Source organism: Corvus hawaiiensis, chromosome 9, assembly GCF_020740725.1.
Source record: "Corvus hawaiiensis isolate bCorHaw1 chromosome 9, bCorHaw1.pri.cur, whole genome shotgun sequence".
Lineage (NCBI taxonomy): Eukaryota > Metazoa > Chordata > Aves > Passeriformes > Corvidae > Corvus > Corvus hawaiiensis.
Window position 1 is genome coordinate 10,608,482 of NC_063221.1, and position 14,614 is coordinate 10,623,095.

Consider the following 14,614-nt stretch of genomic DNA (forward strand, 5'->3'; position numbering starts at 1 on the left):
TTGATTCAGTAGTTTTTAAATTGTACTTTCCACACTGTGTTCACCTGTCCTTTTAATGGCTTGTAGCTAACACTAACTTTCTGTGACTTTTCTGAAATCTGGGTTTCACCTGTTTTTTTCAAACCTTGGGCTTCCCGATAAAGTTGACGGGAGTTAAGTCCGCAAAGAGATCATAGTTCTACCCCATTAGCGTCACAAAATGTCACCTTCAATTGCACACATATTGTTAGCCCTGCACTTCATAACAATAATGAGACAGCAGTTATGTAAATACTGAGTATGTGCCCTAAGCAATTTGTCCACAGCCTGGCAAGATCAGCTTGTCTGACTTGAAAAGTACACAGGCAGTGCAAGCCAGCCCAGCACCACCAGCAGAGCTGAGTCCCTCCTGAGCAGAGCCAGGTGAGACACGGTTCACAGCCTGCCAGAGCACAGCCAAGAAACAAGCTTTATCTAACTTCTGTTGCAGTTTTATTGCAGCCTCCTGACCCCTAACTGCAGCCAGCAAATGAGCTCTGAATACTGACAGCACCTATCTGAATAATGGATGCTCGAGGTCTCAAATCGGTTTACAGAGCAGCATAACTAACCCTAAAAAGGCAGGGAAGATGTAAATCTCTGTAGAACTAACTACACCTTAATCAAGAAACAAAACCACAAATTATGTGCTAGATCCTAGCACAAGACACAGAAGGCAGAAGAAAGCAGTGAAAATCTTGAACAAAAGGAATTATGCACTTTTGAGTACAAAAAATTTACTTTTTTAGGAGGTGCAGATGGCACAGCAGCACTTGATAGTTTCTCTGTGGGGGCCAAATCCTCTCCTTGATGTGTCCCATTCAAGGACAGTCTTGCAAAGGAAGCCCATGCAAAGCTGCCAGCTGCAGCTCAGTGGATTTGTTCAAATCACATAAGCTCCATCTACTGAGGAAGCTTCTACACGACTTTCAAGATTGACCATAAAATAGTATTTGTGCTGTCATGCATATTTTGAGCCCATCTTTTGATACCATCTCTTACACCTGTGCTGCTTTTGGCTGCAGCAGAGTGAGCAGCTGAGTGGTGGTGGGTTTAAAACATGACAACACCTGAAATAACAATACACCTATCCTAAATGTTTAACATGAAACCACTCCATAATACTGTAAAAATCAGCACTGGATGCAGGATGCCCTCTTCCATTTGGGTTAGCTGATGTGAAAAGTGTTGTAACAATTGTCAGTGAACACAACCGAGGCAAACAACGTGAGGAATAATATTTCTGTTTATGAAGAAGATAAATTTCCGTGTCCCTTCTCAGATCATATATAAAAGTGAAAAAAAACTTTCCCTTTTTTAGAGTAATACATTCACTGAAGAAAGCAGATTTCTCTTAACATTTATTCTTAAAGCACTTTGATTTTTACACTGCAGAAATAAGTAGATAAGAAAAGAAAATGAAGTGTTTATGGAAAATGTAATTATCTAGAAGTGAAGCAGCACAAATGTCAAAATGATTTTAAAAATACAGTTTACACAGAATGCATCATATTATATAAATATGCAGTTAAAAATGTAAACACTATAGTGATATCTCACCCTATACTGAAATCTAAGTATTATTTTACAGGATTAAACAAACATATCTTCATTTAATATACTGGTAGAACTAGGTACATAATAGTATGTGTCCCAGCAGTGATTTGCTAAAGGCTAAAACCTTTCCAAGAATGAGTGGAAACAATGAAACAGCAACAAGATTAATGACTTCTAAAATTTACAGGACATCATGAGGACATCATGTTGAACAGTTCCCAAAGAAGTGTCAATGAGTACACCCAAATTAATTCTGTACCTCCACAAAAGCCTCCTGCTGTGATTTCTTCTTCAAAAACATCAGAGAATCCTCTCCCTGCATTTAATTTTGATAGCCGACCATCAATAAACTGCAGGTGAAAAAAGAAGAGGGTCACACACACTTTGCTGTCTGTTCTATTCTTTACAGTGTTAGAGTTTTAAATGTGTCCATTCTAATGGAATGTGTATGTTCAAGACAATACATGTCTTAAGGATAATACACTGCTTTCAGATAGACTTTACAAGAGCAGTTGTAATTATGAGCAGCAGGAAGGTTGAGTACAGACCAAGAAAACTATTTATATTTTCTGCATTTTTCTAATGGCAAGAAAAGAATTTAATTCCTTAAAAATAGTAACTCCGGATTTCTCTGGATTTCAAGACATTCCCGGATGTCCTGTTGTGAAATTGTGGGTCTTTTTAAGCACTAACCCTTATTTAGGTGCATCCACAGATGCATATTGCAACAGTTGTCCTTACGTAGAGGTTACAGCTGTGTGACTACACGAATTTGCAGCTACAGGTAAGTGTATATACAAAGACTGAAATGATCCAAATGTGTCAGAAAAAGTCAAAATTAGAAAACGAATGATTAAACCTCTTGGAAGGGATGAACACATTCTTTTCAAGAATTATCAGGCTTCAAGGAGTACAACAAGAACATTCTTATAGATGTAAAATTCTTTCAAGAAGCAACCCCTCCCTTTTTGTTTTGAAAAGGCTAATTCAAGTCTGACAGATAAAGTGAGAAAGCAATTTTCCAATTATACACAGTTCATCTTCTAGAAAGAATTATGAGTTATTCACTGGTACTAAACAGTACATAGGAATGAACCAGAATTAATTATTTGGCTGAATCATTTTTTACCACAGATTATCCAAACAGTGTCAGTGACAATCTGATGCTTGCCAATGAACTGACTAGTGACATGAAAAAACAATTTTCTCAGAGTACAAAAATTCCAGAAGCAAGAATAAGGTAAGCATGCAGATATTTTTCTCTTCCTTGTCTAAATTCCTTCTATTTTTTTTCATTTTACTCCAAGTTGGCCTTTTTCCAAATAGCTTGGTTCATGGTCAGACCACTGTGGGATCACTGGATTATTTCACAGTAAGAAAAAGAGATAAGAGCACCTTTAGCTACTGCTGTGAAAAAAAGCCCCAAAACCAACAACCCCCACTCTCATCCCTTCCTTTGAACTGTAACACATTTTCTCTTTGGGGAAAGTTATGAATTCATGCCATACTATAAACTAGCATAAGATTTATGGACATGCTCATCATTTGGTAAAATCCTATCAACAGAAGGCTGAGACACTGACTGAATGTGAGAGGGTCACACCAACTGAGTATTTAATGTAAATACTGACAAAGAGAACTGTTAGCAAAAAGATACTGGAGACATTATTTAAAATAAATGATAAGTGTTAGTAGTGGTGGTAGTAGTAGTTACTACTTTTGAGTAATTTACTGTTAATGGTTGCACTTAAACTGCTCCATGAAAAGAACAGCATGTGGAATCACACATAAAATTTATGGGTTTTCTCCTTCCATTTTTCAAACCCACACTCTTCAAACCCACAGACTGAAAAATCTGGGCCTGCTATTTCAAGAAATGTATTCACTTTGAGATCCAAAGAGCCCGTGGGTGACTCTTTCAATGAAAAACCAGCAATTCCAGTGTTACCCCTGGATTTTAAGGTGATGAAAGACATTATCCTCAGCTAATTTTGAATTCTAAAACCAAAATAGAGACCACATCCACTTCAAAATACCCAAGTAATTTTATCCATTTTTAAAACCAAAAGGTTTTTAGAAGCAAAGAAAACATCATAAATGTGATTTCCACAAAATAACAGCTCATATCTCGCAAGAAGAGAGCTCAGCTCACAAAGCTTGTAAATGAAATTTGAATTACTAACAATTTTAACGGGCTTATGATTCCTGCATTCGTTACTTATTTTTCTAAGTAACACTTTCCAACATCTTAGGAACAAATCCCAATTAATGTTGCAAATTACCTTGCTGATACAATTACACTATTTACGGAGATAGTCTGGCATCAGGCTTCAGGCTAGTTCTAAGAGTGACTTCGTATTTTACCTGGACACTTATCAGAACTATTTGACACATAAGATGCAATTATTAATTACTTATGTTTGCAGCTTGATATAAAGATTAGTTACCTTCCATGCTACTCTAATTAAAGGGACAGAGGAGGGATTTCATAGAACAGCACAAATAAAGCTCACTTGTCAGTTATGGCAAAAAGGGTGTATTTAAAGTACCAATTTTCTGCTTGGTCTGGGTTTAATGGATGCCTCTAAGAACTATCTTCTGCTTAAAAGACTTTCAGAGCAGATAAGAATACAGTTTGGTCTCTTTGAATACAAACAACTTTGAAAACAGCTCATTTGTCAGTGGGAAAAACTGGAGAAGATGCAGCTGGGCTGAGGATTAACTGAAAAAGTAGGAGTGACCTTTGCAACAAAAACCAGAGGAATGAAAAAAACCTACTACTACTATTAAACCACACACATCATCAAAATTGTTACTATTTCCTAATCCTCTATTATTTCCTTCAACTGAAATAAAATTAGAGCAAGCTATAAACAAACTGTAAACTGATTCTGTTTAATTGAACACATTAAAATGTAATGGGTAAGTACAGAGCCAGCCCATTCATGGCAGCTGAAGGTCTTGCTTCAGTACTACCACTGTGACAACAGTTTAGCAACACTGCTTGTAAGCAGCTTTTTATTAAGAAAATTTCATGCTACCTTATTGCATGCAGATATGCAAAATGTAAACCACACTTCAATCTGTTACTTCTTCCCATTTCAATCCAACCAATCGTAATTCAGAAGGTTTCAAATTTCTTATTGCTTATTTTATATAACCACAGTAAAATTAAAGCAGCCCAATTTTACGGTCATATTTTCACAGGACTTCTATAAAATATCATCCTTGCATAAATCTTTAGACACTATCCTTTGATTAACACTAACTTTTTTTTTTAATTAGAAGATTCTACATATAATGGATTTCCCTTATCTATCATGGTTGTGTATCTTCAAAGAAGTCCCCCATATTACTCATACACGAACTCTTGTGTATCAATCATTCCAGGCATTTTCAGCCAAATATATACTTTCATGAATCTTCTGATTTCATTCATATTTTCCTTAATTTTCATAAAAATCTAGTGATAAGTTCAACACCATTTTCATGCAACGGGGTCATCTGATGAAAAGGGAGAAGAGTTACAGAATAAAATCAAAGAACAAAATCCATTTCAAAGACTGTAATCAAAGTAGAACTGAGCTGTGCCAGACATTCAACAATTTGTCCTCTATTAATTCAAATTCTGCATTAACAGATCAGCTAGAATACTGTTCAGGCCACCCCTATAGCTCAGGTTTGTGACATTTTCTGTGTGCATACTTCAAAAAGCCTAGCAAAGAAAACTGCAGTTACAGGATGAATCCAGTTTTTAAATAAAACACCAGTGAAGTCCAATTTAAGTAAGCACTCCGCTGTTTAGGCTCTTTGGGCATGAGCCAAGAGAGCTGAAAACGAAGTTCAACCATCAAGCTGGGAGATCCCTGATTTTTCTTGTGTAGCTGGGTTGCTGACAGGCTCTGAAGAGATGCTACACTGGCTCAGCACCCTGGGGTTATTTTTTTGTTCAGTTTCACCACCATTCCTTTTAACTATAACTGCAGATATAAAAATACAACAAATCTGGGATGACTGTCCCCAAAGTACTTGTATTTAGATTTTATCCCAGAGTTTCATAAGATGACAGAAAGGAAAATGTATTTAAATACAGATATATTTTAAGAGAAAATCATTAAACACGGGCCATTTACCCTCTCATACCTGTTTAAACAGTTGAAGATTCACAGCTGTTTCCAGGAACTGCTTAGTTGTACTGGAACGATGCTTCACAAAACTATTCTCACAGAAAGTTATAGGCTCTCCCTAAAAAATTGAAACAGAAGAAGTTAGGATGGTGAGTATACATATATATTGTAATTCAATCCAAAAATATGTCTGCACCAAATAATTTTATATTTATTCTACCAAGACATGAGAAGATTGATAAATACATTGCTGATTTAGCAGGAAATTATTGAAACACATACCTATTTCATTTTTACACAAAACAAAGACTACAAAGTGAAACACAGTTCTGAAAAAAGTTTGAACATTAACACTTAATACAACAAAATGTATTTTCCCACATGGGAAAAGTGCACAGCCTACAGTTACCAGAACCCTTGGATGATGCAAGAAGATAAACAAGCATTCATTGAAAAGTCAGAGCTTGTTGAAAAAAACTTACTGAAAACAACACTCATTGTAAAAAAAAGAGAAGTCAATGAGAGCATTTATAAACAATCCAACTCATTCCTCTGTTATTCCCAAATTTAATTTAAAATTTGCTGTCTTCTGTGTGTGCAGACCACTGGATGTTCCTGAGGAGCATCTCCCCAACTCTGTGATTCTTGTCCATACTTTGTGATAAGTACTTGAAGCTATTTGGCATAACTGGATAAGTAACAGAAAAAATACGACATTTGTGTGGTAATCAAGGTACACAATCAGATTTCACCATAAAGCCGAGTGAGATTTCACTCTCACCCAAGTTTACAAAGCCAAAATGATCACCAGGTTAGCAACAACTACCAAAGCTATCAAAGACAGAAAACTTGGAATGCAACAAAATGCCCCACCTAAATCTATCATTTGAAATTTTACTACCCAGAAGCTACATCTCCAGTACAGTCCCACAGCAGACTAAAAGATACCTCAGCCATTCAGAAGAGGAAAGATCAAAGGCAGCTGCTAAACTGATCTTCACAACAGATCCAACTGGCAGCCACTTTAAAGACAAATTAATTCATGGCCATGATCACCCCATCTTTGTGCTCCCAGTCCTGTTTAACTCCAATGGCAAATGGCACTTCCAGCACTTCCCCATCATTCCAGCTGACTGCAGGGAGGTGCTTCCAGAGTGTCACCAAGCACTTTGTCCGTGAGACCTAGGTGAGTTTGCTGGAGCAGCTGTAAATCATTTTCAATTGTTCCTTCCACCTCACCCTTTGTTTTTAAATGGTTCAAGTGTGACCTAAGGGACTGTTGCAGTAAAGCCACTATGATGTCATTTTAAAATCTGTTCTTATACTATCAAAAACTTCCCTCTTTTTGACTCCTTCTTTTCAGACTCAATCTGACTCAGCAAAGTATTTAAGTTCAACAAGTTTTACATACTTACTTCTTTATGGAAGCTCTGATTTTAGAAAAGATCTCTCACTGGAAGAACTAGAAGCTTTACATTCACATAATCCTTGCCCTGTCCCAGGGTAGCTGGCATGCTCTGAGACACATACCCAGCTCAGTACAACACACAACACTGTGTCCACCAAATCTCCACAAGCACCCAAGTTATTCCCCCTACTCATCTCAAAATCACTGGTGAGCACTGTACATATGCAGGACATGCTGGATCTGCCAAACAGCCTGAAATGTTCGTGGTACTTTAAATAGCACTGCCTTCCTGACCCACTTTGCATGAGCTATTCTTGAGCTCCTAAAGACTCTTGTCTTAAGAACATGACCCCAAGCTACTTAGCAAATCAACGTGCATCAAAACAAATGGAACAGTCTCCAGTGAGACATGGTGGTATAAGACATAGTGCTCCTGAGGGCAGACTCTCTTCTCAGTTCTGTTGTTCTTCCAAAAAATTTCAAGGCAGCAAATTAAAAGAGCTCCCTGTATATACATACATACACACACAAACACATCATATTTATTTAATTATTTGTTGTTGTTGTTACACAAAGAAGGCACTTCTGGAAATACAGAGGCTTTGTAGGACTGCAGCTCTGACTAGATGATGGCTCATGACATGCTAGGAAACACTACATTTAGGACTAAAGAGAGAAAATAATTTCAAAATAAACTATTTAATAAAATAAAAACTAAGGTTATGCTTCCCAGTGCCAGTCTCCCAGTTGTCTTGGGAAAGATGAAAAAAGAGAGGTTATCTCCCAGCAAGAGAGAAAACAGGCATGCTTGCTCTCCCCTTTCACACCAGCCAGGGAAGAGAGAGCAGCCAGACAGTTTTCCTGATGGCACTTCTTGTGGTGGAGCCTTCTAAGAGAACACCAGGAAATGATAGTTCAACACACATTTTTAGTGCATGGCTGTGATATTTTCCCAAATACTTTCCTTTAATCACTGGATGTTTCAGATACCTACTAAGAATGCATGCACTGGTGCATCTGTTCCCTTATCAGTACAGTTCAGACACAGAATAACCAAAGCTGTTTCTTTGCTGAAAATTCATTTAGTTCTATAAGGAGTTCACATCCAAAAGTTGTCCATGTTATTTGAACCTGCTGACTGTGAGACTGATTTAAAATTTTGAGTAGGCTTAAAGCTCCTACCTGTTCACCACACGAAAATGAGAGAATCTGTTGAAACCTGCAGAAACTCCACATTGAAGCTTTCTCAGGGTATCTTTGGTAACTTTAATGAAATTGCATTAAATAACATGATTAACTCCTAGCTCTTCTATTTGTTCAAGGCTCTCATCAACAAAATTGTTTTCGAATAAAACTTCTACAAAACTTCAAGCCTATTACTTAAAACACAAAGTCTTCTCAAGTGCTATTTAACAAGTAAATTATTGAATCACTATAAACAAAACTAGCTCTCGATGCTCTCATACATAAAGCTTGTAACACTCCTGTTTCTGCAAATACAGCTGACTACCTTTAGAAACTGAGTTTTGGAGGAATGCTCCACTGATATTTAACTACTCGACCATCAACTGGCCCCTGTTGTATTGATCTACAACGTACTTTCAAAACATCAAAACCCAGTGGGGACTCTGTGCTGAAAAGCAGACAGCTAATACTCACACCAAACAATCTATGCCCAAACATGATATCTATCCTTCTAACAACAGTTGCTATAGAATTTTCTTACCCTTTCATAGCTTGCCACACACAGCAGGAATTTCTTACTCTAAGCTACATTCACATTTTAAGCAAGCTATTTATACAGACCTCAGCGGAACATGAAAACTGAGCTAAAGCAGTGTGATCATTTTAAAAGGAAAGAAAACCCCTAGATTAGAAGGTGTGTTTGTGCTTTCTAGATCTAGTGATACTTAACTTGAACAAGAAGTAAAAACACTTTTATTGTAGAAAACACTGCCTCACTTTGGCATGAAAAGACTCACACCATCTATTAGTTCTATTACAACAATTAATATCATTTCATTTTGATATTAAAATTCCTCTTTTTAAAAATCTGTCATGACATTCAGAGATAAAGGCCAAGGGATAACTGAGCATGCACTATGATTCTTCTCAGGAAGATACCATGTATAAACAAATCTCTCCAAAATGTGTAAATTTCTTGCAATCTGCCAAAAAACCCAAAAAAGATTCAGATATAATGGTATTTCTTACAGTCACAATTATACCCAAAACCAACTCCTACTAACACAGTATCTATATTCAGTAATGGACCACTAACAGTCCTTGAGAAAAATAAAACACTATGGTTTTCAACATGTAAAACAGAATTTTTATGAAAGTCAAATAGTAGTCATAACATATTACACAGGGTGGTTCTGGATGAAACACCAATTTATGTCTGCCATTTCATTACTGTTTCTGTATTCTGATGTACTTTTCATATCTAACTCTTGGGGGAAAGGTAAACAAGTCAATGCCCATTTCAAGAGATACCAGTCCTTAAAAGGTTTTGTTTTGAAACTCAATTATAATCATTCATTATCCATGCATCCTCAAATAATTCAGGTGGATTCTGTATCTCAATTTTTTTTCCAATATAAATTTTATTTATTTATTTTATTTATTGTACTATTTTGATTTATTGTATTTTGACTACAACATCTGTTGGACAGCTGATGTCACTGTTTGTCAATACTGGCCCAAAGCATCCAGTTAACGTTCAATTAAAGAGAGGTCTGACAGGTTGTGCCACCTCCACCATGAAGGATCTCCTGGCCCTCCCGGAGGTCCTACTGCTGAGCATTGCAGAGCAAGCCATCAGCCTTTGTCCTTCATTTCTTCATTGATGATGAGTGATGTTACAACCATCGTAACTTGAAACAAAGCTATTCTGGATATTTTCTGGATTCATTTGTCTTAACATCAAGAGCTTCAAGGACTTTTTCCCCAAAAGAGGAGAAATTAATCTCTATCATGGTAAATATTTTTATATTCAATATTTTTCAACTCTTCCTTCATTCTCTTATCTACCAGTCCCTCCCCAGACATAGATTACTTTTTTAAGCATTCTTTACATCACGTATTATTTTATTAACTGGCCATATTGTATATGATTTATGAAAAACATGTACTAGTCTTTGCTTTCAGCTGCCCATGTACATGCAGGAAGAACATGTAAAGTAAAATAGTTGGGAAAAACACGATGTCACATATACACGATGACAAAATGACACCAACACAAATTCACAACTGCCATATTCGTGTCTACGTCCCACCTATGCCTGCAATCCTGAAACACGGAACATGCAGTATTATCCAGGAGAAATCCCCAAATGATGGACTACCAAAAGAAATTAGGAGCAACAAAAGGTTCAAGGCCAAGTTGTGAGCACCTAAAGTAAACAATGTCTCAAAATGGATTGCAGTCCTCTATGTGAACCAGACCATATACAAAACCATTATAATTCACCATGCCACTGATAATACTTTTTTCTGGATTATTTTTTGGTGATTTATCAAATGAAACTGAAGCAATTTTTTCAACATGCCCACCTACCATGTGTGAGGTGGATTCCTCCTGGATTAAACTAAAGCAGAGTTCCAGCTAGTCATGGGTATTCAGTATTCAACACGAGACTAAAATCAGAACCACAATGAAGGTACAAATGCACACTGTGTGAACGTCAGGTCCTTAGCACTAGCTGTGCTGTTTTGCTTTACAGATTCACTCCTATTACACAATATTTGCTAATGTAATGTGTAGCATATTAAAAAGTACTCTTAACAGTTATATCAATTTGACACCTTAATTTAGTAATTATGAGATCTGAAAAAAACCTATTTCTACTTTTCTTGGAAACTTTTACTGATTAAGTGTTTTATTATCATTTAATACACACAAAAAATTATTACAAACTTTCTCTATTACATGTCATATTTCCTGTCTGTATTAGAGTAGTCAGATTTTCCATATGGTCCTTTGGAGGCCCACGAACTCTCTGCAAGGCCCCTGAAGATTCCCATTTTGCCTTTCACCAATCATTTTTTTCAATAATTGCTAGACGTTTGTCCAAGACATATTGCTATACCAGGGAGAATCTGTGCTGTGCTGCAAACAAACAGTTGCACAGAACGAGTGTTCAGTGTGATGAACAGCGTTTGGAGGGGAGAGAAGTGTTGGATGAGTACAGACACTATTAAAGCTGTTCTTTACTCAAAGTGAATATTAATGACAGTTGTTTCACATTTGAAGTTAAAATCATACAGGACACACTGTTGCAAAGAAAAATAGTTCACTTAGACATGCTTTTCAACTCTCAAGCAATTGATAACTGTCCAAATACATTATTTTACTTTTCACCAGAAGCTTTGCGATCCTCAAAAGTGTACCCCAAAACATCTCAGTTCTTGATTTTGAAAATATTATAAGCTTATTTATAGCAAAAGTATTGCAAATCTATATGGAAAATTTTTTCATTTAAGTATTGCCCCTACAAAATTTTCTACACAAATACTACTTGAGCTCCTGAAAGTATGTAAATAAAGTCCATAGCAGTGCTTTAAATTACCTTATTAGACCTGGCACCACAGACTCCAAAACAAAGGGAAATATTTTTGCAATAGCAGTTATCAAGCTTTGATACTGCTGAAAATAGGCCTACTACAGGCAAATGTGATTTGATTTTTTTCAGCTTTCCAATTCAGAGGAAAAGGCAAATGCAGAATGAGCTGAATAATCATGTGAAAATCCTCTTAATTCCTACTAATACAGAGAAATTCAAATTTTCTTTCACAACAAAAATTCTGTGAAATACTGAATTAGTTAAGATTATGTGAACACAGCTCAAAATAACAGTTACATGGGGTTTTTATTTATTTTTAAATATGCTTTGTCTTTGAACAAGTTGATATCAATCCAAGATATGCTAGTATTTGCCAGCAGACTTCTGCCTGCAAAGATATTCCGAAATAATGTGTCTTTAAAAAAAAATAATCAGGCCACAATGGTTTCATAAATATCTTCTCTTATATGCAATCAGTGGAGCCAAAAAAAGATAAATCTGCAAAAGAAAATAATGCAGAAAGACTTCAAAGGTCATTTTGACAAATGTTTGCCAGTTGAAATGATCCATAGTGCACTGTTTCCAATACAGTGCAAATGTAGATATCTCGGATATGCCAACAGCTAAACTGAAATAAAATGGAAATCAGTTAAAAGGAGAGCTCATTTCAAAAGAGATGCTAACCAGGATGCTAAAGAACTTGCACACTCAGTTCCACAGTTATCAAAACAAAGGACTGACTGACGATTATTTCTGGTCAGAACAGAGCTAAGGACATCAAGCAGACTGACATCCTTCTGTTTGCACATACCCAGTGTAGACTAAGACACCTTTTGACTTAACAGCTCTTCCTGCAAGCTGCCATGAGTTGGCATGGACTAGTGCCCTCACCTTTAGACTAAGGAGCGAATTAGATGCAGGTGGTGGCACTACGGAATAAAGGACAACTATCTGTTTTGTTGAAATTATCTGCTTTACTGAAACATGCAGTGTGTTGAAATCCAGTGATTTCTAAAACAGATGCAGCCCTTCCAATATGGAATGCAAAGGGGCTTTCCATATCATAAGAGAACTGCTAAACACAAACACCTGAACTAAACCTGTACACAACACTTCATGCCTGCATGGGTTACCCTTCCTCTCAGTAACAGTGGCTCTCAGCGGCACAGACAGCAAAATGCTCATGGCAAAAAGGACTGCCTGGAAGGGAACCACTTAGGGAGAAGGAAGACCCAAGTGCCAAGCTGTATTTTGAAGTTCCCTCCAGAAAAAGCCCTCATCTGGAATTAATTAATGATTATCCTATCCACTTCCATCATGGAATACCATAGATCCTTAGAGTGCTCTTCTCACCCCCAAACAAATATCCACCCATGTTCCACACACGCACCATCTTTACAAACTTGACTCCTCAAGTGAGGATGATTTCTCCTATCAAATATCCATATTTATCTGAATCCATCAGACAGCCAAACACTGTATCCTCAGAATCCAATTTAGCCAATGCCATCTCAGTGCATTTGATCAAATCAACTACTACCAGTAGTTTGCAAGAAAAATAATCTGGACTGATGGATGAAATTATTCTCTAAGTTTTTTCTGATAAATTATTTTATCTCCAACAAGCTCAATATGTGCCACCCTCATTATTTAGAAATTATGAAAGCCCATAAAACATTAATCAACTGACTACCAGCAAAATGTCAGAAATACAGATTCTGAGGTTCTGATGAGATTAAATGGGTTTCATATCTCCTAAGTGTAATCAAGGTAAGTATATAATAGAAGAGATGCATGTTTGACTCTATGTATGTGGCTTCTGCTAGGAAAGAAGCTTCTGCCCTCCAACACAGCAAAACCTTTGGAAAAATGATGGAGTCTGAAAGGCACAGCCCCTTCAGTTCTTCACCACATTATACCAGGTGAGCCAATTGTAAGTAGCTTCATTAATACAATCTGACTTTATACTAAACAGAGAATAAAACTGATAAAACAAGTAAGAAAATAGCTGATGAGTATTTATTTTTCAGTACAACTCACTGTCAAGAGATGGTGGTATCTTCCAATTCCTTAGCACAGAGTAAGATTTAAAACAGCCTGTTCCAGACTGGGATAAAACATTTCAAATTTTCCTCGAGAGAATGAGACCATGCTCTTAAAAATTCAGGGAAAAAAGCAACAGGGAAGCCATCTTACTGGTTTGTATCTCAGTGCATCTCTGTAGGATCCAAAGAGTGCTGCCTGTGCCCGAAGGAAGGCCTTGGCCACTCCGTCGCCCGTAGCTGTCGACTGCTTTTTCAGTTTATTTTTCAAGGCCGAGACCTGCGTGACAGAGTGGAACAGTTAAATTAACACCTCAGAAATTGGTACAGCAAGGTATGAACCCAATCAGCAGGCAAACCAGAGTGTCTATAGGTCAGCCAAAAATTCATCCTCCTCCTTGATAGCTTATCTTTTTAACTGCAAAGAGCACCTGCTGGTCTGTTAATTGAAATGAAGGCAGGGGATGATGGTAGAGTACAAATGCAGATTGGTTTATGCTCTCTTTTTTTTTTTTTCCCAAGGCCTCTTGACATAAATAAGCTTAATTATTTTACAGTTAAATGCATGTGAGTCACATTTTTGCAGATTTTTTTTCCAGCATAACATGCATTTACTTGTTTGAATGTAGACAGTTGGATCATTTTTATTTAAGCTATGAAGGTTTATTTTTAAGGACTCTTAATGGTCACTCACTATTCAGTGTCAAGGAGTATCTCTTATTTTAGGTCAAATTCCTATCTTACATCATTTCTCATGCACCATGGGAGTACCTGCTACCACAGTCAAATAGCTGAGAAAGGTTTTCGTAAATTCAGTGTTACACTGCCTCTAGAATTGTCCTTGAAGATAAAACATGTGAAAGGGAAGAAAATAAAAAAAATAATTAGGAAGGGCCA

The 14,614-nt window shown here is 36.8% G+C and overlaps 1 protein-coding gene across 4 annotated transcripts in view; it reads right to left on the reverse strand.

Annotated features, from left to right (window-relative positions):
- The window catches only part of DENND1B (DENN domain containing 1B), a 161,739-nt gene that overhangs the window by 35,641 nt on the left and 111,484 nt on the right, over positions 1 to 14,614 (reverse strand). For all 4 annotated transcript variants that reach the window (XM_048312185.1, XM_048312184.1, XM_048312182.1 and 1 more), the window contains 3 exons: positions 13,872 to 13,997; positions 5,719 to 5,820; positions 1,835 to 1,925 (listed from right to left, as the gene is read on the reverse strand). In XM_048312185.1, coding sequence (XP_048168142.1) covers positions 1,835 to 1,925; positions 5,719 to 5,820; positions 13,872 to 13,997 — 319 coding nt within the window. The remainder of the gene's footprint in view (positions 1 to 1,834; positions 1,926 to 5,718; positions 5,821 to 13,871; positions 13,998 to 14,614) is intronic.